Source organism: Chelonoidis abingdonii, chromosome 24 (assembly GCF_003597395.2).
Source record: "Chelonoidis abingdonii isolate Lonesome George chromosome 24, CheloAbing_2.0, whole genome shotgun sequence".
Taxonomy (NCBI): domain Eukaryota; kingdom Metazoa; phylum Chordata; order Testudines; family Testudinidae; genus Chelonoidis; species Chelonoidis abingdonii.
Window position 1 is genome coordinate 13130384 of NC_133792.1, and position 26875 is coordinate 13157258.

A 26875-nucleotide genomic window follows, 5' to 3' on the forward strand; every position below is an offset into this window, starting at 1 on the left:
GGAGCAAGACTGAAGAGGAGGGGTGGGGCTAGACTGGTAGGCAAAGGACCAAGGAAGATGATATAGAGTGATATAGATGAAGGATGCTTGCCCAACATATTCCAAACCTTGGTTCATGCCACTGGTATTAGCTCCTCAGTTTTGTTTACAGGAATCTCACCCTTTGCCCCTCCTGTACTTTGACTGTGGCCTGGTTAGCAGCACTCAGGAGTTTAGGCCAATCTGTATTTTAAGGGAAATTGGAAGTCAAACAACATCCTTAGTTTGTTAAATAAATACAAACCTGTACTTCAGCCACAGCAACAACAGGACACTCTCAGTAGGTAAACACCAATGAGAAGCATCACCTTCCTTTTGGGAATCTGGGGGATGGGTTGGAGAGACGCATACTATTGGATTTTGCAGTATTTTCATTACTGGTTTCCGTATGTTCCAGCCCCTCTACCCTTAGACTGCTCATCAAAAACTGCTGGAGAAAAGCCAGGATGGCTGGTGCATACCTGCTCTGCAGCAGTTCTGGGCTCCACATCTCTGCTGCTGAAAACCACATTCAATGCAGTTCTTCCACTTCTCATCTCAGAAATAATGTGATTCACTGCATCAGATTTTAATAGGCAGAGGGCCTGCTTCTCTACTGCCTCACGTGTAGTGTAGTTATTTGCACTTAGGCAGTGCGCCAGTCTCATCTGCCAGTGTTTTACACTCCTTTGCTCAGGTGTAAACAGGGGGACCTGACAGCAAATGTGAAAAATCAGGATGGGGTGGAGGGGTAATAGGAGCCTAAAAATCAGGACAGCTGGTCACCCTAGGTGTAAAGTAAGTGTAAAACATTAGGAAATCAGAATTGTGTTTCACACCCACTTTGCACAGATGTAAACAGTGACAAGACGCAGGTGAGGGGAGGGCCAGGCCCTAAAAGATGTCTACACTGCAATTAAAAGCCCACAGCTGCACCGGACCAGCTGAGTTGGGTTGGTGAGGCTCAGGGTACAGGGCTGTTTAACTGGAGTGTAGATGTTCAAGTTGAGGCTGCAGCTCAAGCTCTGAGACCCTCTCACCTCACTCGGAACTAGAGCCTGAACATCGATACCACAATTAAACAGCCCCTTAACCTCAGCCAGCTGGCATGGGCCAGACTGCAAGTTTTCAATTGCAGTGTAGACACACTAAGTGTATGTTGCTGCCCACTCTCCACCTCATGTGAAGACACACCTAAAAACCTCTGTTCCTTCTTTCCTGTATTCCACATTTCCTCTTATCTGCTAATGTTGCAAGGCATTTTGGGATACAGTTCATATGAAAGACACTCCACCAAATAAGTGTCCCATTGAAAGAAACAGCTATTGCAGGCAAGGCAAAGTCTGTCCATCCTTGCCCTGAAGCATAGCCGCAATTCCCCCAGATCATCTTTCTCCAGGAAAAAGGCACCTCCCACCCACCCCCCATACTTAAAGAAACTAATTTTCAGCACCTAGTGCAGGAGCCCTTCCCTCATGGACCCAGGAATCAAGTGACCAAATGTAGCAGGTGCTCTCCCATCACCTATGCACCTGGGATTGCAGCCAGAAGAGGTTAAGGTAGAACCAAAGGATGGAAGTGCAGGCTAGGCCAGTCACTGGCATGGGCTTTATTTATACGACTAATGATGGTGTAAGTGATTTGCCATGGCTTGTAAGTGAGGCACAGACAGTTCAAAAAGACATGAGGGTGCGCCCCCAGTGCTTCTGTTTTATGTCCTTATGAATTCCAAGAGCTCAACCACCATGCAATGTTGAGATGAAAACCACATTATCCTGGTCCTGGAGTTTATAATCCAGCTCGCCCTGCAGGTCAAGAAAGAAGGAGAAATGGTTTAATAGGCATTTCCAAACAGAGGCTGCAAAAGAAGAACATCTCCTAACAGATGCCAGAGCACTGGGGACTACAGAGGGGGAAGACCGAGGTTTTCTCCTAAGAAAGGCAAGGTGGAGAGACAGGAGAGGGAGCTCTCAGACATTCACTGTCATGGGAAGTGCCACTCAGAAGTGACTATTATATCTGCAGACTAGTTAGTGACTATTTATGGTGGGCCTGTCATGGTGTCCTGAGAGGGGAAGACAGCCTGTTTGGCTAAGCCACCTCTGCACTAAAAAGTTAAGCTGACCCAGCTACGATGCTCTGGGGCATGAAAAATCCACACTCCTGAGTGACATAGTTAAGCCAACCTAACCCACGGTCTAGATAGCACTAAGTGGACAGAAGAATTCTTCCTCGCTTGAAGTGTAGACAATCCTAGTGTCCAAGTGTAGCAAAAACCCCCAAGGGCCAGCTCTGCTTGTTCTACCTCAGCATTCTCCTTTAGTTTGATCTTAGGCAAAACATGCAGTCCTCACTTCCCAAGCACTCACCTTAGTATAATCAATGGCTGTCACAATTGCCCAAGGCTATGAAGCAATGTTGGTGCCCCACTAAGCAAGTAGTTATCTCAAGCATGGATGAGACACCAACTCAGTTCCCAGAGGAGTGACGGCCACAACTGAAGGTCAGGGAGTGTGGATGATCTTCTGGGGGACTGAATGGTGGTTGAGCCTCAGCAGATTCAATAAAGGCTCCAGGCTTTAGAACAGCCAGCGTACAACACATGGAGGAACTTCTCCCTCCCCTTGCCCACTACTAGATGCTTAGCTTGGGGCAAGAATCTAGAATAGCTTCTCAAGAACAGCCACAGATGAGAGAGAGCAACATAAAGAAAATCAAACTGAAGTAATACTGACCATTAGTTCCCAGTCTGCATCATTGATGAGCACCAAAATTCCTGGCCGCCTGCAGAACACAGAAGTTGTCAGGAAATAGGATTGCTAAAAGCTGCAAAGAGTTAGCACTGCTGGCCGTTAAAAAGCAGATCACAGGCAGGCTGGTCTGTAAGGCCGATGCAAAAAGGAAATCATAGCACAGAGGTGGAAACAGGGACAGGCAGTGCCCTTTCTAGATCAAATAAAGGGGAAACGCGATTGATCCCAGAGCTCATTTGAAATCAAAAGACACCATTCACAAGAAGGCTCTGAGATGACTCCATTTCAATACAACATAGAAAAGCCAGGTAATTAAAACCCGTGCACTGCAATTGAGTGCAGAGAGATCAATTCAGAGCTAAGGAAAGCAATTTTAGTGCCCCTGCTAAAGGTTGTAAACACCCAGGATCAACTCAGAGCTCCTGATCAGAGGCAAAGGGATTCCCTTGCTTTGATCTTCAGTGTCCTGCAATTGTCTCTCCTGCTACCAGGGAACCTGGCACACGCTTCAGCTCACAGAGACCTGTGAGGAATGTTAAACACCCCAACCTCTATTCTGCAGCTGGGAGTTGCCTGCACAGCACATTGTGCTCCATTTCTTCTGGCCTTTTTCAATGAGATTGGCCCCATTTTAAAAATAAAATCATTTCCCAGCAGATCTATTTATTGGTGCTTCTCAGAGTGACTGATCCAGGCCCAGTGATGTGAACAAAGACTGCGCTGTGCAACAGAGACGGAACAGGGGGATGGTCTACTTGCTAAAACCTCAACCCTGCAATCCACACACAATGCTAGTACTGGAGGTGATAGGCAATGGAAAGAGGCCATGAGTGCTGGGGGACCGGGTTCGGTGGAGACAGACATTTTGTGGAATTGGGTTGGGTTTAGGTTCAGAAGGAGCTGGAGTTCTCACAGTCAGACCTGTGAAAGAGCAGACATATTGCTCCCCAATCTGGATAATTCTCTAGAATATCAACCCACCTCCCTGCACCACAGTAGTACTTTGCACTTGCATAGTCCGTGTCATTCAAGGAAATCAATGCCCTTTGCAAAGAGAGCCTCACATCCCTCCCATGGGGTAGTATTTATCCCCGTTGTACAGATGGGAATAATGAGGCACAGAGAAGCTAAGTGATCTGCCTTTGGTCATACAGCAAGACAATAGAGCTGACCATTTTTCTCTATTCCAGTCTATGGGGCATCCTCTTCCAGGTCATTCCTTCTAGCATATGCCATATTCCAACTGATATAAGTTTCTTCCCGCCACCAGCAGTAACATATATGCCCTCTGCACTGGGACGTGCAGACAGGGAAACATGAACATCTTTTACATCTGTACTTACACGGTGTCTCCCTGAATAAATAATTCTGGTCTCTCTTTTAATAGATTCTGTTTGATCCACTTTAGCAGGTTTCTGATGTCCCCTGAAAGGAGAGAGAATGACAGTTTATAGACTAGCTTCCTTACCAGCTCCAAATATCCAGAGGTGGGTAAACTACGACCTGCAGGACACATATGGCCCACAGGCCTCTCCTGCCCGGCCCTTAAGCTCCCGGCCAGGGAGGCTGTCCCCCCTACCCCACAGTTATTCCGCCGCACAGGCAGCGCTCTAGGTGGTGGGACTGCATGCTCCTGCCAGACATGCTGCTCTGAGTGGCATGGTAAGGAGGCCAGGGAGTAGATAAGGGGCAGGAGGTCCCAGGAGGCAGTCAGGGGACAGGGGTGGTTGGATAGGCGTAGAGTCCCAGGAGGCAGTCAGGCGACAGGGAGGGTTGGATAGGCATGGAGTCCCAGGGGGTGGTTGGATAGGGTGGAGGTTCTGGGGGGCGGTCAGGGGATGGGACGGTTGGATAGGTGTGGGATCCCACGGGGCCTGTCAGAGGGCAGAGGCCCACACCTCTGTGTCAGGGCAGTCAGGGGAGTTGGATGGGGGTGGGGTCCTGGGGTCAATTAGGGGCCAAGGAGCAGTGGGGGGTTGGATGGGTCAGGGTTCTGAGGGGGGCAGTCAGGGGGTGGGAAGCAGGAAGGGTCGGATAGGGAGCAGGGGCCAGGCTGTTTGGAGAGGCACAGCCTTCCCTACCCAGCCCTCCATACCGTTTTGCAATCCCAATGTGGCCCTGGGACCAAAAAGTTTGCCCATTCCTGAAATATCCACTTCTGTCCCACAGGAATGGAAACACCAGGGCCCCAGCTTTCACTCCTCAGAGATGCTATGCTCATCCTGGGACAAGGAGCAATGATGGGAACAGTGCTCCATTCACTTTGTCTGGTCACAAGATGTAAGCAAGGGAATAAGAGAAGGGATCCTCAAGAACCCACCCAAGTCAGAATACACCAGGAAGAGGCATCTCCTTTGTTAGGAGGCACACACCATGCACCCCACACTCTCATATGCAGAGTTGGTTGAATGTGCATACCTGACCACAGAAAATGCAAAAAGCCTCCACAGTTAATGGAACAGCAATCAAACATTTACATTGCAAAACTGAAAATGTTTAGAATTAAAACAATACAAGCGTGAAGATAAGGAATTCAGTAGTCTCAGTGAGGATCACCCAAGAAGCTAAAAGTTTGAAGCTTCTAGTGTTGGCTGTTTGAAAGAACTACTAAAATGGGATTGAAATATGGTGAAAGTGTCTCCTTTTCTCTTTCCCCTCCCCCCACAAAATGGCAGCATAAACTCAAGTGAAATGAGTTCAGCCACACTTGAGTCCCCTAAAACCATTCACCTTTGGGCTGCAACAGGCATGGATGGATACTTGCATGGCCTATAAGAATTTGTTTGAGAAACTGAAGTGGGTTAGAATGTGACCCTCCCTGGAACAGTCACTTTGACAGACACATGCAGGATGCAAACAGAGGACTATATTTGTAAATGTCTGCTCATTTTGGGCATCTCAATTTTTGGGCATCCCAACATGAGACATCTACTTCCTGGGGCTGGCTTCGTGTTGGTTAGTTTTTAAGTGCAGAACACCCACTACGACACTGAGCTCAGTGGGAGATGCGAGCATTTGCCACCTCTGAAAGCCAGGGAGGTACTTTTGAAGGTTTATACTTTTGAAAACGTAATCCCCATAAGACATAGGCAAACATTCATGAATATATAGACACATGCATAAACAGACATGTTAAAGGTAGTCGTAGTTCCATTCAAGCCCTTTATAATCTCCTTTTGCATCACACCTTCAGCTCGGACCCTCCGCTCCCCCACCACGTCCCCACACACATGCTTTGTTTGATAGCTTCTTTATTAAAGCTCAGCCTTTATCTTTCCACTTCAGTAGGTGACAGGAAGGATTTGTCTTCATGTAAAAGGAGGAGACGACACTGGTAGCAGGTTTTTATAGTAACAGTTTTACTTTGTAAGGCAAAAACAATTTCTTTAGCGATAGCATCAGTTAATTTCCTGTTGGAGAGGTGAGAAGCGTCAGAGGGAGAGAATAATCCATTACAGGGTTTGGAGAAGCTGACAAATTACAATGTGGCGTTCTCCTGCATTTGCCTCTATATTTCACTATTCCACAATCCACTTCATCATTCTGAATCTACAATCAGTTATTCTCCCAGGGCTCCTTTAAAGAACCTTCTGAAAGCCCCCAAAGAGCTTTATTTGTTTCAAAGCCACAAGGAAATGTTCCCAGTGCACAAATCCACCTATCAGATATTAGGGCTCGAACCCCCTCTAGCTGTACCGGAGGGAACAACAGGATGTATTTGCACATCTCTCTGTGTGTTGTAAACGGCTCCTAGTCACTGTAAATATTTTCACAACCTCTTTTACAGGCTGAGCTAAAAAACTATTTTTGGTGCAGTTGTCGCATGACTGATCCATGAAATAAATACCCTTGTAATGAGGTGACTCAGTCTTTGCACTGTGTCAGCACATTGTGTTGTGCTGTCAGGGAAGCTCCCTGGAACAGAGCTTTGTTTCTTTAGAATAAACCTGCACAAAGGTAGGTGCTTTCTTTCACTTGTCACATTTGTGACTCTCCTCATATGAAGAGTAAACTCTGCTCAGCTGTAAACAGGAGTAAATCAGTTACAGTGAATGGAGATACACCTTCCCAGGGAGGAAAAAACAAACAAACAAAAAAACCCATCTGTGTCTCCCCTAGGATTCCTTCCATTTTTTCCTCTTTCACTCATCCTCTATGGCCCTGTGTTGCTGGCTTCCTCTAAAGCAGTGGGACCAACGTATTCTAGGTAGCCAGAGGCGATTGCCTAGAGAACGATGCCAAGCAATGCTGCCTCCCAAAATTGGGCAGTTTCTGTCATGAAGGGAAGATCTGTCCCATGGCAGCAGATTGCACTGTACACTGGATCCTCACCTACAGTCAGAACAGGGATTTCTTTTTAACTAAATATCATTTAGAGAAGTTTAGTTTAGCGGCATGGAATATACTATCCTCCAAGGTGATCACTTCCCTGGAGACAGCGAACGACAGACAGAAGGCATAAGGGGGTGGTCAGTCAGCCACCAGAACAAGAGCAAACTATGTCAACCTTCACCAAAAAAACACTGCTGCAGTGTACAGCCCTCAGGAGCTCACACCCAAACTGCTTTTGCTCTCCATCACTCTGAAATGACTGCTAAGGAATGAGAACGACAAACATCCCTATAGGAGGAGGAGGAAGAGTGCAAAAGGGATAACCATCCCGACCACAGCAACACTATGAAGGGCCATATACTTGTGAGCAACGCAGTTGCATGAAGGCACAGAACAATGAGGTGGATGATATATGATTCTGCTTTGATAGAGTAAACAGTCTGCTCCTCTGGGGCCCTTCAAGACAGATCATTTAAAACACAAGCACACTGTACCAGGGTTAGCAATTTCCCAGGAAACACTAATTTAAGACAGGGTACTGGTAAATACTGGCTTAAACCTGCTTTAAAATGGGAAACAGAGAAAAATAATTGCATCAGCATCCAGCAAGTTCAGCAAGCACAGAATGAATCTTTCCATACTTTGGCTACAGGTATTCAAAACTGAGGAATAAGCTTAGTCTATCCCCTACATCACAGCTGGTCTTCTGCTACAGAATGCTGCATGGCCAAAGGGACTGGTAATCTGCAACTCTGCATGTCTTTGACTGCCTAACCCTTCAGGCCTACAACTCTGCATTATTGTTGTTTTCACAGAATACATGTTTTGACTTATACATGTATTTATAAAATATTGAAAACTGAACTATGAAGCATAACTTCCTTGAGAAAATACCAAACCAAAAATGTACACACATTCTGATGTTCAGTATTGGAATTACATATTGTGTCCACTGCAATTTTACTTTTTATTTGTACAACCCTAAATTAAACAACGAATCTACTGCCTTTTGGAACCACAATTTGAATATGCAATTAAACTTAAAGTGTAATGTAGCGTACATTAGTTTTTAAAATAGAAAATTCCTTAAACTGGGACTAATTAGTTTTTTCCAGGGCAGTAAAAATCAAGGTTTTACTTGGTAAAGGCAACACCATCCCTGCACCACACCAGTTGGACAGAGGATAGTCACCCAGAAGAAGCTTGCAGTGTGGTGTGGCTGGCTTATTTCGAGACTGTCTTGGAAGATTTTTCCCCCTCCTTCCATAATAAATACATTATTTTCAGTCCCATCTGTGCCTGCAGTTACAGAGCCCAGACAACTCAGATACACACACAGAACACGCACCCCTAACACACACCAACACCTCCCCCAAAAGTCTCACATGTGCATAGGAGAATTATACAATCTGGAGAGATTAATGCAACTCCACGCTTTGAGTGTCCATAGCCTCTGTTTGCCAGAAACTGGGAGTGGACAGGGGTGGATCACTTGATTATCTGTTCTGTTCATTCCCTCTGAAGCACCTGGCATTGGCTACTGTTGGAAGACAGGATACTGGGCTAGATGGACCAATGGTCTGACCCACTATGGCTGTTCTCATCTAAGCCACCCCAGTTTATTCTTTGAATATCCCCTCTGATCCAAAGTGCAATGTAACTCTCACTCCTCCTCCAAACCTCATCTCAAGACTCACTTCTTTCAGCTGTTCTTCCAGCACTGAATTCTGCTCCTGCCCTCGTATTTATCCTTGTTATATTATTGGTAATTTTGAGGAGAAATGAAAAGTGACAGATCCAAGAAGTATGTACAGACAAAATACAAAACCCAAACAAGAATACTTAGATTGCAGGGTCTTTTGGGAAGGGACCATCGGTTGGTCTGCGTTTGTACAGGGCCTGGCACAATGGGGTCCTGGTCTGTGATTGGAGCGCCTGGACTCTCCCCAAAATAATAATGTGTGCAATGAAAGCACAACTCCTGCTCTTTTATTATCACAACCCTTATCTTTCCTACAGCACCCTCCCCCATACTTCGTTACGCCATACTGTGGCACGTATAACTTGGTTTGTAAGCTCCTCGGGCCAAGGACCTGTTCGTCCGTAAAGCACCATTCGAACGTATGGATCTGTAGAAATAATCAATTGGAAGGAAAGCCCTTTAAACAGACCACCCCCTCCTGTCCACTGCCAAGCTGAATCCTCACCACTGGGACACCAATCTAAACTGCTTATGAAAGCTGACTCATCATCAGAACAGGAGTATTTAATATTTACAGAAGTGCAATCTCACAATGTACGCTGCCCTTTGGAGATGACAGAACATGTATTTTGTGCAACGGCAGCTCTGTGCTGCTTATTGAACATTATACAATAAAAATAATGTTAAGTAGAGAATTGGATGGCTCAGAGCCTTGAGAAGAACTGTTTTCCTTTAGGTCACCACTTTCAACCCAGCCCAGTTAATGACGACCAAGATTTGTTACCATCACATGGCCCCAGTGAAATTACCTTGGTAGCGTCAGTTCAGTTCCCAGTAGACAAATATCCAGACTATAAAACCTACCACAACTGCCAACAATGGGGCCAATTAGTGCTAATCTCAGCAGAGGTGCCAAGGGCAGAATGGGCCACGGAAACTGAACGACCCTCTGACCTCAGAGGAGGTCTCTGCAATTTGGGGTTGAAGCACAATGGTGGGGAACCCTGTCTCTGTTCCGTGGACAAAGAAAAGTCAGTCTTCAGGGCTGTCGACTGACCCAGTGCCTTTCACCAGCACCACAGTCACAGGAACATTCTGAAGTTAATAGAAAAGCCAAGAAAAAAAAAAAAAATAGAGAATGTGAGAGAACTGACCATTCAAGTTCATCATGGGAGCTGAAAGCCATAGGGCCACTATATAGGCACAAAACAAACAGCCCAATGGGAATTAACAGATCCACGAAAATGAGCATGTTTCCAGTGACACAAAGCCACTGGGCTTGTCATGCAAGTGGACAGGGCGTGAGAGCTGCAGCGAGCGTGTACCCAAATCCCAGGCTTGTTTGGGATTTGGGTATACGCTGCAATATAAATATCTCTGAATGTGGTTGAAAAATTTGCATAGTCTCCAGCTTGGTCTCCTCCAAAGTCGGATTTGTCATATCTAACTTTTCTGTCCAGAAGAAATCAGCTGAGTATCCTCTTAGAGAAAGTGATCTGTGACTCCATCTTAGTGCTGCTTTCTACAAATGCCCAGACTCATTTGCACCCTCAAAACCATAGCTGAAACCCATAGATCTTTCCCAGCTTAATAAAACCTCCTGGACCTGATACATTCATCCGTGATAACTCAGCAGCCAGACAGCACACTTGCTGTAAGCAGAGGGAAAACAGCCATGGCAGACAGGTGCCTGGAATAAGAAACACGGAGCCAGCTTTTCACTGCGAATTCTCACCAATCAGGTAAACATGCAGAAACCCAAACACTGCCCTGAAACACATACTCGCTGATCTTGCACTAACGTAATATCAGTGAACGTAAAAACACAGCCCTCCACTAACAAAGAAGCTGTACTAACACTCAGAGGGCTGCGTGTCACTGGCAGATTTACACACGCAAATGAAACATACACATCTCCGCAGCCCCCCGCCCCATGCACACCCCTCATACATTAACAAGCAGATGTACTATCCAACCCTCCCATTAGGGCTTCCAGAGAGTGTATTTTCAGTAATATCCTTGTCTTGGGTGCAGAACAGGAAGCCTATTTCAGGAAAACAGGGGACTCTTAAGGCCTAGACACTGGAAAGCTCTTTTCTGGTTTGTAATAACTAAGATGGATGCGGCCCTGCTCACGGAGGGGTCAGCGTTGCAACAGCACAATCGGTTTTCTCGGGCCGCCTTTCGGACACCTCCCTATGGGGGTACCATTTCTCTGACCCAGAATAAAATCGTTTATCATACTGACCACGGCTGAGCTCCAATTTGTTGAGGTCACTAACTCTGGCCAAGCTCCACCCCATCCACATTCTCAGTCATTGACATGTAACCATGACAAAGTCCCCGCTTTGCATGCCTCTTCTATCATTCCCTCTGCCTGGATGGGAAGAGAATTTGTAAACCCTGTGCCAGGTTAGGTGGCTTATTTTTCAAAATATAAAACATCCCCAAAATACACCACTCAGGCAGGTGAGTGCCTTGTGCTAATTAGAATTCAGTAAAATGGACAAAGGCCACATTTTATGAAAGGGCCCATTGTAAAAACAGATACAAAGGGTTCCTCAGGCTAGTTAATGTGCAGAGTGAACTCCCAAAGCAGATGGTGGGGTACCATAAGCTGCAGCAGAAGGCCTGGAATGGCTTATATAAGCAGAATCAGAGGAAAAGGGTTAAACTGTGGCTACATCTACACTGTAGGGTATCTTCACCAGAAGTGCTAAGACGACAGGAGAGAGCTCTCCAGTCGGCTTAATTACTCCACCTCCCACAAGAGGCGGTAGCTCTGTCAGCAGGAGAGGCTCTCCTGCTGACAGGATGCGGTCTACACTGGCACTTAGATCGGTATAACTTGCATCACTCTGGGGTGTACCGCAGTAAGCTCTAGTGTAGACAAGGTCTCAGACTCAAGGCATGGTGACCACCAGCAAGGCCAACAGGAGTTTCGAATCTGTTTTAATTGATATCTTCTGAGGCATTTCTGACATTTATAGGAAAAAAGACTCCAATCTGGATTCTATTAACAGGGAGCTTTTTAGTGACTTTGGGCAGACAAAGAACCCAGATACTGGAACCACCAGCTTCTGTGTGTTAGACGATAATGCCTGGGCCCTGCTTATGATAACTCTCTCCCTCCCCGCCACCGCTTTTAACTGGAAGGGAGGGTCCACATTAGTGCTTCCTCCATTCCCTCTTATCCACAGCACAGGTAGAGACCAGATGCTGTGTTCTTCCATAACCCTTCTGTTAGCTTGGATGGAGGACCTTGGTCCTGGGCCCTGTCAGTCATCAAGGAACGTGTGGATCATGGGATTTTCTGTCAGCTCTTGTGAACTAGAAGGGAGCACTCAGATCCCAGGATCTCACATTCCCTCCAGTTAGCTGGTAGGGAGATCAGGGATCTTCAATCCCATTTTCCAGCCAGCACCAAATCACCAGAGCCAAAGTGCTTCCATCAGTTCCTGTCATTTCTAAAAGGACCCCGATGTGATCCTCTGCATAAAGCTAATCCCACCACACTGCCAAGAATCAGAGTTTCTAATCTTACAACACCCAATGCTATGGTCACTTAAAGCTTCTGAATAATGCCAGTGCACGAAACCATCTCTTCTTATTAGGATCATGGATTACTTAATGTGGTACATGGTCCAGTCTCTTGTTCAAAATTATCTAAGGAAGGAGCTAAGGAGAACCTTACAAAAAGGGACAATAGGTGGCAACTGTATTCAACAGGCAGTGAAGGCTCGATTAGAAATCAGGAGTTAAGAAATGACGACTAGTTAACAGGGCTCTCCTAGTTTCTCTCTCTACTAGTGCAGGATTAATCCCTATGGAAGACCATTTAGGGCTTTGTCCAGTCTAGTTTTAAAAGGTTCAGGGAATATGGTGCTTCCCACACATCCTGTAGGAGACTATGCCATAGCTTGCAAAGTTGAGAATTTAGGCTATTAGTAAAAAGAAATTCCTATTTTCTTAATTGCATCCTATCAATCCTATACGATACTGCATCACCCGAACTATAACCTCTTCCTGACATAAAGTGGGTATTCCTACCCAACCACAGATACCTCATCTATTTCTCCATTTATCTATTCTGCACCACCTGGAATTGTTGATGATTAATTAATGTGTGTTGATGATTAATTTGCCACTCAGGCAAATTCCCTGACAATTCAAAGAAAGCGTTATTAAATACAGACAGAAAGTCCATTTTAAACCACTGTGGAAATGAACTTTCCTCTTACACACATTTCCCTGTGTTGGGAAAGAAACAACTGAGAGAGGAAATCTAACCACTAACACCAAAGACTATGTGGAATTATACATCCAAGACTCACTGCTCATGGAGGAATGCAACTATTCATACAGAAAGACTGCAGAGGGATCCCTCTGGCTCACACTTGCCCAGGCAGCATCTATTCATACAGAAGCCTGTAGAGGGACTCCCCTGGTACAGGCTCACTCTGGCACCGCGAGTTGGGCAATACAGTTTCTTGCCCTGACTCCTCACCCTCTTCCCATCAGCTTTAAGAGATAGTGATTTTTTTATGGCTTGGATAGGATTAGTTGGGGAGAATAACTGATGCCCCATTCAATCTCTATTATGACTTTACTCCTCTGCAATACAAAAGCCATACAATTATCTGTGCCAGTCCTTGCCTCTCATTTTCAGCAGTTACTTTCCTAACATTTTCATATACAGCAAGGACCATTAAACCAATTCCCCCTCCTACAGAAACACCAACCTCCTCAGCCTTACTTGAAAGGGGAAAAGAAAGAGCGCGGATGGGGGAAGGGGAGGAAGATTTACAATTGAATGGAGGTAAGAAGGAGCAGTTTGTGGGATAAAGGGGCTGCAGAAGGAGCTTTACAGATGTGCAGAGGGACGGCGTCTCATTGTTTAATTAAGCAGAAAGTGGCTCTTTTGAAAAGCAATTTTGCACAGGAGCTCTGAGCTCAGCAAACAGCTCCTGTGAGTGAGGGCAGGAGGAGAAAGGAACAGCTGGCACTGTGAACCGTGTGAAACGCATGCTAAGCAGTTTAAAGGGCCAGGAACCTCCTCATCAGCCTATGCTCTGCTGCCATCCTTTAAACAGTGGTGTCATGACAGCAAATACAACTAAGAGAAAAGGAGTGAGGGGTGGGGGTTGGGTGGTAGGGGATAGAAAGGTTATCCTAATAGGTGCCTGTGCAGGAACACACTGGCAGGGAAGGACAGAAAAGCCAGGCTTTGTTATCAGAGGGATTTGGTCCCACAGAAGGGAGATGGGCTTCTCAGTGCCTGGGAAGTTCCTTCTATAATGAGTTCAGATTAATCAGATTCATGGCAGAGGGTTAACACAGCTCCCATTACACTAAGCCTAGTAGGAAAGCACGGAGATGAGTCCTGCAAGAGAAGTTTAATTTTTCTATTTTTCTATCTTTCCTTCTAATAACGAAGAGCTACAAATGAATCCGCTCAATTGGCCCCCTTATAAATGATACTTCCACTTCACTGGGTCAACTGCCAGGAGATACTGCATACCAGTGATTCAATGAGGAGATGGCACAACTAGGCAGAACAGATTAAAGGGCCCAGCCACACAACCCAATCTATCCTGGCAGGGACATATTAACAAGGCTTGAGAAGCCAGTCAATTGGCTGCCTATTATCTGACCATGGTCACATATTGTCAAACATTCCAACAAGAAAGCCCTGATAGGGACGGCCTAGCTTTTTATTGCATCATGGTGTCACTTTCATTTTTTAGAACATTTCATTTCATTTTTTGGAGTTAAAATAACTTCATTAAGTAACTCGTTTTTTGTAATTAGGCACAAGTATCTAAGGCTAAGCCTAAACCTATTGGAGACCACAAAGTCTTACTCTTTTTTGTTACCGTTGGTACTATTCTAATAAGTCACTGCTTTAAAATATTTGACTGGTCAATTGACCATTTATTTCTGGACCGGTCAAATGCCCAAACCGAATATTAACGTGGCAATGCCCTGATAGGCTGATAATATGGAGCTCCCCTGATGTAGAAGATTTGGTTGTGCAGACTGGCCTTGTGAAAGAGAGATCTGAGAGTCAGGACTCCCAATTCAAATTCTACCTTTATACTAACATGAGATACTCTCTCTGGTAAGCACATTATCTCTGCACTTCAGTTTTCCCCTTCAATAAATATACATTTAACTAGCCTGTTGGGGTGTTGCAAGGAAGAGAATATTCACATATTCCTTTGAAAATGGAAAGCACCGTATCAGGTGGTTTGGAAGGATTCATTTTTATTTATTTATTTTAATGTCTCTGTATTAAGTCAACATTTATTTATTAATTTGACAAAACTTTGCCCTACCAGAAATATTTTAAATATTAATTTCAAAACATTTAGAGAAATTAGGAGTAATCAACTCAGCAATAAAAATCATTCCAAATACTGATTTCTTATGGACAGCCAAATGTTATCACCACCATTATTTTGCACTTCTAGACAACTGGTGCCATCTTGCACACTCAATTCTAGCTCTCTTTCTGGCACTCAGGTACCACTCTTGGGTCACACTATCCCCTACTGTATTGTATCTGAACTATTCTGTTCACATTTTGGGGCTTTATCCAGAGAGACAGCACCTCAAACGAGGGACTCTGAGTGACTAATTCCAACTGATTTCCAACAGAAGTGAAGAGCACTCAGCACCTTGCAGGATCAGGTGCTTGGACAGTAAATCGCTCAGAGCATTTCCTGTGTCTCAGATAGCACCATGCACTGTCAAACTCAACAAATAAATTATTTTAATTTTCCCTCTCTCAAAATTGTGATTAACAATGGATTTTTCCCCTAGGAGATTTTGAGTAAATGAGGAATAGATATGATTACTGAAATTTATGGATTACAATTTTATCCTTCCAAACCTTTGAATGCCAAGTACTTGACCAATCTGAAGCATCTAGATTTGTTAATTACTGCACACTATCGACACTTAGAACTTTTGCTCCAAAAGCACAGACTCCTGCCACTTAAAGGAAAAATCTTCATGATCGTTAGCAGTGCAGGGCCTATGATACAGAGCTGAGCAGCTCCTTGCACAAACAGCAGAGCCTCTTCAATTAGTGGTCTCACCTGAGCATACAGGATCCAGTGGTAAGAGCACAGCAGTGAGTCTTTCTATTATTCTTAGCCAACATAACATCACAGATTTGAACTTATGACTCTGCTGCAGGAATTAAACGATGCTCGTTATTTTCTCATCCTTCTAACACACTGAAGGAAATTCTCATGACCATAGACAAATCCAGCACTGCAAACCCAAGTGGGATGGAGGAAGGACCTCAGACGTCACTAGCAACAGCATTCATATAATGCTCTATTTGATTGCCGAAGCATGTGGTTAAATAAATTACTGTGGTTTGTTTCAGGGGGATGCTGCCAAATACATTTTCATAGTTTTTAATTTAGGGTTTCTTTTCTTTATGCTCCATTGTTTCTAACTGCACCTTCGATGCTTGAAATTAAGGTTTACTTTCCGAGTGAACTTAATCCTCTCTCCATGTGACAAATATCTCCTTCGCTGTCCTCTCCCACCTAGCAATGTTTTTTGTTTTTTTTTTTACGCAGAATAAGTCAGAGCTAGCTCCTTTAGTTTCTCTTTATCAGTATTATCAATGAGTTTATCAAAATTGTCAGCGCAACTCTGGAACAAAGGTTCTTATTTAACTTGTGCTCTTCTTTCTGTATAGATCTGCAGCACCTGAGAAAAATAGGATATGGTCTCACAAAGTATGGTGACGTGTACATGTACACACACACACACACAAACCCAACACACAAATCCTTTTTTCGTATGTTCCTCAGGGGGAACATGATAAAATCTCTTCAAACCCCAGATAGCAAAGACAGCTGCTCCATACGTGCCCTTCTGTAGTCCCAATTTGCAGCTCCCTCCCATCTGCCCTCCTTAACCTCCTCCAGACCTTCTTCCCCTCTGGCCAGTTAACACAAGAGGAGAAAGGGAGAAAAAAAAAAGATCTCCATGCGTACATTAGCCAGGTTTAGAATCCAAACCAAATTTTCACCTAGTGCCTAGAATCAGGAGATTAGCATGTGGTAATCTCACTAATTAAACATAAAATCAATTTTTATAATTTGGAGAGACTATCCAGGTCAAATTTGGAGCACAGACTATTTTCTTAATTTATACATTCTTACCTATTTGTTCACCTAGTGCCCCATCCCCCTGCATTTGGGTGTTGTACAAAATGTATAAACAATTAAAACATAGTTGAGCCCAATGTCCCAGAGAGAAGCAAAATGCTCTGTAAAAAAAGGGACAAAAATAATAACGCAAGAGGAAAGGAAGCGTAAGGAATGGCAAAATGGCCAAAAAAACTGGACAAATAATAAAAAAAATCAGTTAAAATGGGATAATCATCTTAGTACTCATGAGATCTGTTCATTCATGATTTCTTCATTACACTAGGAGATGAACATATGGCATAAAGTGACTAGACAGGAAACACTGAACATGGTGAGTTCGTTAATTTTTTTAAAGACACAAGGCCCATGATGCAGTCCTTACTCAGTCAAAACTCTCAGAGAAGTCAAGGTGAGTTTTGTCCGAGTTAGGATTGATGGATCGTGCTCTTTATTTTCCACTGAGAAACACATTTTCATTTCCCCAGAGAGAGCTGCATTAACTTGTTTATTGTTAATAATCTCAAATGTTTTCCTTATTAACATGATCAATTAGGGAATTTATAGAATTTCTTCTTCACACAGTTTTCCTGATCCAACCCTGCTGCTGATGCTCTCACCTCTGATGTGCCCACAGCTTCCCACACCTGAACTGTTGTCCCATGTATCAAGAGAGCCTGAGTAAGCAAGATCTTCAGGGAGGGAACTTTTCTTTTTTTTTTTTTTTAAAGGCTAAATTCATCTCCCATTAAAGTCAATGGAAATCTTCCCAATGACTTCAACAGAAGCTGGATTAGTGTTATATGATGCACCATGGACATCTATCAGGCTGCAGAAAATAACCTGCAGGCACTCGTACTCTTATCCCTGCTAGGTACGGACACCTGCACTACCCTCAGGTAGAATTAGAACACCTTATAATTCCGTTCTAACTGAATGCCTGTTCATTGTCTGAAGACTGACAGTGTGTTAGATGATGAACAAATATTCTAAGCCAAACACCATCTTAAAAAAACAAACACACACAAAACACACAAAAAACAAAACAAAAACAAACCCACCCAATATCCTAGCCCAAGACGTTTACAGTCCAAATAAATTAATGGTCTGCCACTTCTTTAGTGCTTTCCATCAAGTGCTTCAGACATTAGAATTTAACCCCAGGACACCCTTGCGATGTCTGGCAATAGTACCCCTGTTTTAACACAGGGCAGAGAAGTTGAGTGACTTGCTCAATGTCACGTAGTAAGTCAATGTCAGACTCAAGGACAAAACCTAGATCTTCACAATCCCAGGCCTGGTCTTTCACACATCTTCCTCCACCATCTTAATGCTTCTAATCCTTTTGAATTATATAGAGCTTATATTCAGGATCAAAAGTTTACTTGTCCTGAAAGCATTTGTACTGGCCTCTAAATATTTCTAGGCACGGCAGGAAGATCTCAGGCCTTAAAATACACAGCATGCAGATTATATTTGCAACCAATCTCTCATGAACTCCTAAAGTTGATTGATCCTTTACATCATTTCTAAGTTTATAATTCCAGGTTTCAAATGGCATAAAGATTTACTAAGAGTTTTGGATATACCGGCTGCTAAAATCACAATGCAAATGAAGTGTGGGCAAGTGTAGAGCAGAGGAAAAGAGTAATCAGAATGATGTTGATATCCAGAATCACTAAGGGAAATAAATTAACTTTGTATAATCACTGGAACAGTCGCTGGTCACTCAGTCTAGCAGTGTTTTGTTTAATATATGTAGGACTGAAAAGAGGATGCCCTGCACGTAAGGCCAGCGTAATTTTCAAACCCTAGCTTAGTCATGCTTGTCTGTGTGGTTTAAGTATATTCAGTTGTTTTAAATTAAAATCAAGAGAGTGATATTCCTATACAAGCACAGATAAAACTGGCTAACAGGCAGCTTCGTGGACTGACCAAGGAGAATACACTTTAGAGGCTGCTGTGTATTAGCAATATTTCAGAGGGGAGGGCAAAAATCTTTGAAAAAAGGAACTCATTTTGTGGTTGCCTGGAGAACGGAAAAGGTGCTCGGCCTATTTATGTTTTGTATTTACTTTGAGGGTTAACTATTGTCTGCCAAGCTAGCCAGTCAATAATAGCATGGCTGAAACGGCACTAAAACACATTGATTCCAGTTGTAAACTGAGTAACTGCTGTACAAACTGACTTTCTTTTTCACACGCATTTCATTTGCTGTCATTCTTTCAACTTGTTTGAAAAGCTCTAATACTCACAAGGCTCTGGTTGACAAGGCAAGGTCACCTGATGTTTTTTAACGCCATCAAACAAGAGCTCTGCTCCACCTCTGAAATAAAGAGAATGCACAACTCATTCTTTATTTTATTTTCAAGTGACAGATGTTATAAATGGGGTAGTTTACAACACAAAAATACAGACACAACAAAATGAACTGGATTATATTTCAAGTAGGACAATTGTCTGTCTGTCTTTGTCTATTTGGCCTGTAAGCACTTTGGGCAGTAACTGTCTCTTACTAATAGTTACTTGTATGGCTAGCTATGGACCAGGACCCACTGTGCTAGGCACTGTACAACCCAAGGACAGAAAGATGGTCCCTACCTCAAAGAGTTGGCAATCTGCTTGTACAGTGCCTAGCGTAACTCAAACTCAGTTGGGCCTCTAGACAGTACTGTAATACAAACCTCAGATTATAAACTCACATGCCCTAATACCATGCCCTTCTGTAACACTTTTATCCAAGGCTCTCAAAAGTACTTTACTACCTCAAAACACTCTGTAGAATAGGTATTACTCCCAGTTTACAGAAGGGAAGAAACAACTTGTGCAAGGTCACACAGCAAGTCAGAGGCAGAGCCAAGAGGATAATCCTGGAGTCCTGGCAGTTCCCTCTTGGTCTAGCCACTACACAACTCACCCTCTGAAGCATTACAGCGGAAACATATGCGCAGTGTGAGTAACAAGCAAAACAAAGGACTCTGCATGCAAGTTGTACAAAATGTCACTCATCACATGCTTCACCCTCTGCACTTGCTCCCTGTTGAAGGAGCCAGTTCAAAGTCTCCGTCCTGATATTTAAAAACACTCCCAGAAAGATCACCTCTCCCTCTGTGAGGATTATATTACAATCCGCCAGCACAATTAAAATGTTGACCAATAAGCAGAGCCTTGTGAGCATAGAAGGCAGTACTTTCTCAGAAGCTGAACCCAGACTATAACAATTTTGGGATTTGGGTACCTAACTCCCTTAGGCTTCTGAAAATCCCAAGCTAAATGCAAAACTCATGTCAGTGGCTTAGACTTCCCTCAAACTCTCCTGTGAAGAAAGTATGATTCCACTTGACAGCCCCAATCAATTCATTTCTTGAGAATACAGGACTGTAAGAACCCTCTGTACGAAGGTTACCTAACTGGACTAGGAATCCAGGCTTTATTCCTGAATCTGCCGCTAACTTCTCATGTGGCGCCAATTTCCACATTTACAAAATAGCGGATAATTAAACCATCTCAGTAAAGTGTTTGAGGCTTTATCATTTATGAAGTGCTCTGTGCTGAGGAGGACTCCAAGATAGCCCCATTTTACTGATCTGATGACTCATTGTAATAGTGGGACCTCACTCGAAAGCACTGATATATCTGAAGGGGTAACCTCATGTGAAAAGGCAGAGATTTTGGCTGTGCTGTAAAGGCATTAAGAGGTATTTTCCAGCAGGCCAGGACTGACTCATGAAACGGTCCATGAGATTAACATTGAAGGACCTCAGCCCACACCCAGCAGAGCACACCAGACAACTGGTAAAATGCAGGAGAAAGTTTGCAAGGAAATAGCAAGCATTCTGAAAATGGGACTAATAAGAGTTCAACGGTCCCTGGGCTTTTCTAGTGATGGTCCCTGAAAAGGACGGGAACAAAGGGTTTTGTGTTGATTACAGAAAGCTTAAGGCTATCTTAGTTCCTGATGTACACCATATACCCAGGATCAACAACATGCTAGACACCATAGACAGGGCAAAGTTCCTGAGCACCCTACATTTAACAAAGAGGTATTGTCAAATTCCTTAAACACTGACGTGCAGAAAACAAAAAATCTGCCTGTTACTGATTCAGGACTTCCTGAGCTCAAAGTGTTACCTTTTGGGTTAATCAATGCAGGAGCCACTTTTCAGATGCTTGTGAACCAGGTGTCAGCTGGGTTACAGGATTTTGTTTGAAACTACGTAGATGACATTGCCACCTTCAGCTACTCCTGGTCAGATCACAAAAACCCAGTTGGGAATTGTGCTGAATAAATTCAAAGATGCTAGTGTCATTGTAAAAATGTCCAAGTGTAAAATGGATGCAGCAGAAGTCCCTCATCTAGGTGGTCATTTGGAAGAGGGGGCCAGATCTGCCCAGATCTTTTGAAAGTAGAATTCACTGTTAACTGGCCTGTACCAGAAATCAAAACACAAGTTCAGTCTTTTATAGGCTTGGAGAACTATTACCAACAGTTTGTGGAAGGATTCAGCAACACAGTGTCTGCTATCACAGACCTGTGCAAAAAGAGAAAACCTAACACAGTGCTGTGCACAGCAGCCTGTCAGAAAGGGTCTGATAAAGCAAAGAAAGTCCAAAAGCCTATTCTGGCCAGACCAGATTTTGAACTGAGCACCAGCGCTTCTGACACAGGCCTGGGAGTCGTACTGATGCAAGCAGGTGAAGACAATAAAAAGCAACCTATTGCTTTCCTAAGTAAAAACCTGACCCCTGGTGAACAGAATTCCTCTGTCATAGAAACCAAATGTTATGCAATTGTGTGGGCGGTCAAGCAGTTAAGGCCTTACTTATTTAACAGGAAGTTTAAGGTCCTAACAGCCTACTCGCTGTTGGTATGGCTACACAGAACAAAAAGTATCAACTGCAGACTGAGACACTGGAGTCTAGCACTGCAGGAATATGAGATGAAAACTGTACATATTAAAAGGCAAAGAAAATGTGGTGGCAGTTGCACTGTCCAGGCAAGAGGGCTCCAAGCTGATGCATATGGAGGTGTGAGCCAGGGACCTCGATGTCAACTGGTAGAGGGGTGCATGGGGTTTTACAGGGATCTACGGAGCTTGGTACATGCATAATAATTTACCAGAGGGTGACACGTAAGGTGTCTACCAAGAACCAGTAGCTTACTAGTCATCACAGTCATTGCATGTATGGACAGGTAACATTTAAGATGTTATACATCTATACTGGAAATTATGTTCTTAAAGCCTTGAAGTTAAAAGTAGGTCACCAGTTGGTGACTGGCCCTGAACAGATTTTGTTCAGACAGGTAGCAGGCAGGATATACGTCTGTCTGGTCAAGTGTATTGTGCACGCTATTTATTGCAATGGAGGCCTGTTTGCATTACTGAGCCTGATATTAGTCAAGAGATTGCAAAATACAAGAGTGGAGAGCTGTAGGAAAAAACGAAAACAGCAGTGGGGCATCCTGTTTACGAGTAAAGACAATGGATTTGGGGGTATAACTGGGGTAGTGAGTTACACCCTAGATCCTTCACTGAGGAGATGAACTGTCAGTGTGTTCTGTCTTATGCAAGGAGGTCACAACCAACCCAGCTGGAAAACACTGTAAAGACTCTGGGTGAGCTAAACTTCACTAAAAAGGAAATTATCTTGTTAATGAAGTCTAGGCTCTAGAATGTGTGTTACGATTTTATTTTACATGTAACTTTGTTTCCAATACTTTTACTTGCTACTTTTCTAACCACAATTTTTGTTAAATAAACTTTTGCTTATTTTCCACTATAAACATATCTAAGTGCTATGCCACTTTAATAGTGTAGCTGTGATCGAAGGTGTAACTAGTAAGCTGAGAGACGTTGTTCCTTTGTGAGCAGTGAATCTGGGAATGTCCATTGAAACAGGGGCTGGACACTCGGAGGTTGGAGAGTACCTAGTGCTAACCTGCAAAAGGACAGCAGAGCCTGTGTAGGCTAAGAAGGGAGCGCTTATGTTGCCAGGGGAATTAGGGAGCGGACTCTAGGCAGACAGACAAGGCCTTCTCATGCTATGGGCAGATGGCAGTGAAGTGCCTCACAACCATGGGTACGCCTGGGAAGTGTCACAACACTATATAAGTGCAACATTGGACAATATATGCTACTGACTCAGTTCTGCTTCCTGAGGCCAAGAATTTAAGAACTAGGTGCCTAAATGAAGATTCAGGCAGCTAAGTATGAGGCTTGATTTTCAGAAATGGTGAGCAACCAGCAGCTCCCATTGAACTCAAGGGAAACGAGTAGTTCATCACTCTTGAAAAATCAAGTCATTTAAACCCCTAAATCCTTAGGCAGACAACTAACTTTGAGACAATTTTTAAACTTTTAATGTCTTGGCATGAGTGATTCTGCCTAAAGTGTAGGTGCTGCTGGAGGCTCATGCTCCATCAGTATTGAATTTGGAAAATATTTTTGATGATGGATTCATCAAATAGATTAATAAAAACTACCAAACTCTATGCAGACACCATTTAATCCTTGGAAAGATTCTCCGTCTTAACACACACAAAATATTTTACAGTTTTTACTATTCAGATGTAAAAGTATGAGTCATTGCTACCTTGCATTTCTCACAATCATGTAGATTAAAAATTGCCTCAAAAAAGAGATGCATTTTAAAAGCAAACATGTAAAGAACATGGAAAATAATGAGCCTACATGTGACTGAGTCCCTTTAAATCCAATATCTAAAAATGTCACACTAGGAGTTTTTCTTGGCTCTGCTATGGAAGAGCACAACAGAACCTTTGTTATGCTCTCAGCAGTGCTACTTATATGCAGTGACACTCCTAAAGACTGCTCTGTTGGTGTTCTTCCACCAGCTCACAAAAAAATGGAAGGAGCAATTATTAACTTTAGCCGAGATTCTTGTAGAGAACAAGTCACAGTAATGATATGAAAAACATTTTTTTATGTAACGAAAACAAGGTCACACTGTTACTGTAGAAATGTAGATGGCGAGATAAGGTCCTTCTGTAATGCGCTAACTGTGGAGAACTCAGCTGTGATTTACACATAGAGAGCTCATTTATGCATTTCCAAGGCAAGCAAAAATGCTTCTCACTCTTCTGAGAAAACTAGGAGAGTTTCTGCAGCTGGAAGTGGGGGAAGATTGAGGAAGGGCCTCTTACAGAGAAGGGCATTTAAAGGGTTATGAAGATTGTGTACGTGTACAGGGATGGGGAAACCAAGCAAGCCTTTCAGCTTTTGTAAGAAAAAGACTTAACAAAATGTAAGCCCAAGACAAATGTTTGTAGATTTGCAATGTAAAACAAAAAGTTTTGATTTTTTTTTTTAGTTTCCAGCAATCCAGATACTACAGCAAAAAGAACCTGAAAATAAAATGTGATAATAAATAACGCGAAGCTGACATTACTAGTTAACTTTGTTTGAGCTGAAAGAAGTGCAAAAAGCAAAACAGCATATATATTGAAAAATAAAGTGATTAAAATCGAAATAATTTTTATAAATTTACTATCCCAAAGAAAAAGGGAATGATTTATAATCTATTTTTAACATTCACAATGGGATAATCCATAAGTAAAAACAACCTCCCTCTCATTGTTCAGTGAGTGAAGAACAGGGGTTTTCTCTAGGATAAAACCATCCTCAGTAATCCTGCCTGGTATCAAATAAACAAATTATGACCTTAACAAACAAACACTTTGGGGCAACTGTACCATTCTTCTGAACCAGGACCTCACTTGTACCACCAGTGCCCAACACTTCCCATTCAACTGTGCATGCTCTAATTTGACAATGGCAAATCCTTCAGCAATTACAAGGCTGAGGACTTTAGCAGTGACAGACAGTAACTGGTACACAAGAGCCTACAGAACTAAATGGGAGGTAGAAGGTAGTGACCAACAGAGAGGCTTGTCATTAACATAGGAAGGAGGAACAGAATGAATGTTACAAAACCCTGAAATATTAGTACTGGTCCTTGCCGAGTCTTGTTTTAAATTAAAATTGTAAATGCCTCTTAACAAGTTGCATGTCTTCCTGTGTTTTTACAGCACCTACATCAAAGGGTACCTTGAGTGCTACAATACAAAATGAAACCACACAAAGCTTCAGAACTGTTTTTGTAAAACATGTTGCGTCATCTCCATAAATGTGTTGATTGTTTAACATAATTTGTCCTTTTGCCAATAATGCATGATGACAGAAATCCTGCATTTTCTGAAAACTCTGGATAGTCGCACATTAATTATGATCCATTCAACCCATTCCTGAAACCCCATTGCCCCTCTCACATCTGGTTTCCTCATTGATTAGTACAGACCAGCTCTCATCCTATCCACTCCCTCATTGTGGGTCCCTTTAAGGCACATTTTAAAGTCTCTCTTTCTTGTGATAGCCCTGTATATGTTTCAATACAATATTTAAAATCTTCCTTATGAAAGTTGTCCCACCTAGAAAGCATTCCCTGAAGTTTTTGAGACACAAAAAAATGCCAAGTCTAGAATGACACTTTGCTTCTAAATAGCAAGATAGACGATTCCTATTTTTCTTCTCATTCCCATTGTGAAAAGGGTTCTAGTCTCTGCTCCAAGAGAGTGACCAGACACCCAACCATAGTCCTTATCCCTCCAAAACCCGGTAACCCCCGAACTCCTACCAATCAGCGTTATCACCTCCAGTACCAGCCTCGTTCTCCAGCCCCTGCTCTCAAGCCCCGCGTTATAATCACTCTAGATCTTGCCCCCCCGCACCACCTCCAGAGTCCCACAACCACCCCACGAGGTGCCTCTTTTCTGCCCCAAACCCTCACACTTCCCCCACGACAGCCCTTTAGCCCCAGGACCCGCCTGGTCCCCAGACCGCCTCGCCGCGGACCCTAGTGCATTGGTCTCGCCACCAGGCACCGCAGCTGCTGCCTGCCCCGGTGCCCCCACAGCTCCAGGCCCACCAGGCTCTAGCTCACCAGTCAGCGTGTCCCCGCAGGATTCCCAGCCCACCCCACGGGCGAGCACCCACAGGAGCCTCTCCCACGGGCGCGAGCCCCAAACCCCCACACGACACCGCCCCTCGCTGCAGCCCGGCCGCACTCACCCAAACTCCACCACCAGGGACATGGGCGCCGCCATCTTAGGGGAGGGGAAACACGCGACTCAACCCGGAAGTACATCATCACTTCCGGCTACATGGGGTTGCGTAGCAGCTGGGGCGGCGCTGCCTTTGACGGCGGGGATCGGCGGGGGGGGGGGGGGGGGCACGGAGCCGGCGGCCGCACTTGGGAGGGCGGGATCGCGAGTTTAAAGCAATCAAAGGCGGGCGCCGGGGCTGAGCTCCGCCCCCGGGGCTGGAGCGTGGGGCTGTCATGTGGTGGGGTCGCCCGGCCGTTCCGATCCCGAGGCTCCAGGAGCTGGGGCTTTGGGGAGCAACAGGAACCCAGTGGTGCCGTCGCTGCGCACGCCCATGCGCCCGTGCTACGGGGCTGTCCAGCACCAAAGGCAGAGCCGGGGCACATGGCCCTGGTAGCTAGCGGCAGAGCCCCTGGGGGGGCGGTGAGGGCACCTGACCCCCTGGTACCTAGCAGCAGAGCCCATGGGGGGTGAGGGCGCCTGGTCCCCTGGTGCCTAGCAGCAGAGCCCGTGGGGGTTGAGGGCACCTGGTATCTAGCAGCAGAGCCCCTGGGGGGTGAGGGCACCTGCCCCCCGGTATCTAGCAGCAGAGCCCCTGGGGGGTGAGAGCACCTGCCCCCTGGTATCTAGCAGCAGAGCCCGTGGGGACTGAGGGCACCTGGTCCCCTGGTACCTAGTGGCAGAGCTCCTGGGGGGTGAGGGCACCTGGTCCCCTGGTACCTAGCAGCAGCACCCCTGGGGGTGGGGGGTGAGGGCACCTGGTCCCCTGGTACCT

At 44.4% G+C, this 26875-nt stretch overlaps 1 protein-coding gene across 1 annotated transcript; it reads right to left on the minus strand.

Annotated features, from left to right (window-relative positions):
• Positions 1-1602: 1602 nt before the first annotated feature.
• On the minus strand, positions 1603-26149 carry URM1 (ubiquitin related modifier 1). The gene is made up of 5 exons (XM_032797736.2): positions 26069-26149; positions 19235-19305; positions 4115-4196; positions 2754-2802; positions 1603-1823 (listed from the first exon to the last, which is right to left on the minus strand). Exons 1-5 carry the CDS (start codon positions 26101-26103, stop codon positions 1755-1757), a joined length of 306 nt encoding a protein of 101 aa, XP_032653627.1. The 5' UTR covers positions 26104-26149; the 3' UTR covers positions 1603-1754.
• Positions 26150-26875: the final 726 nt, after the last annotated feature.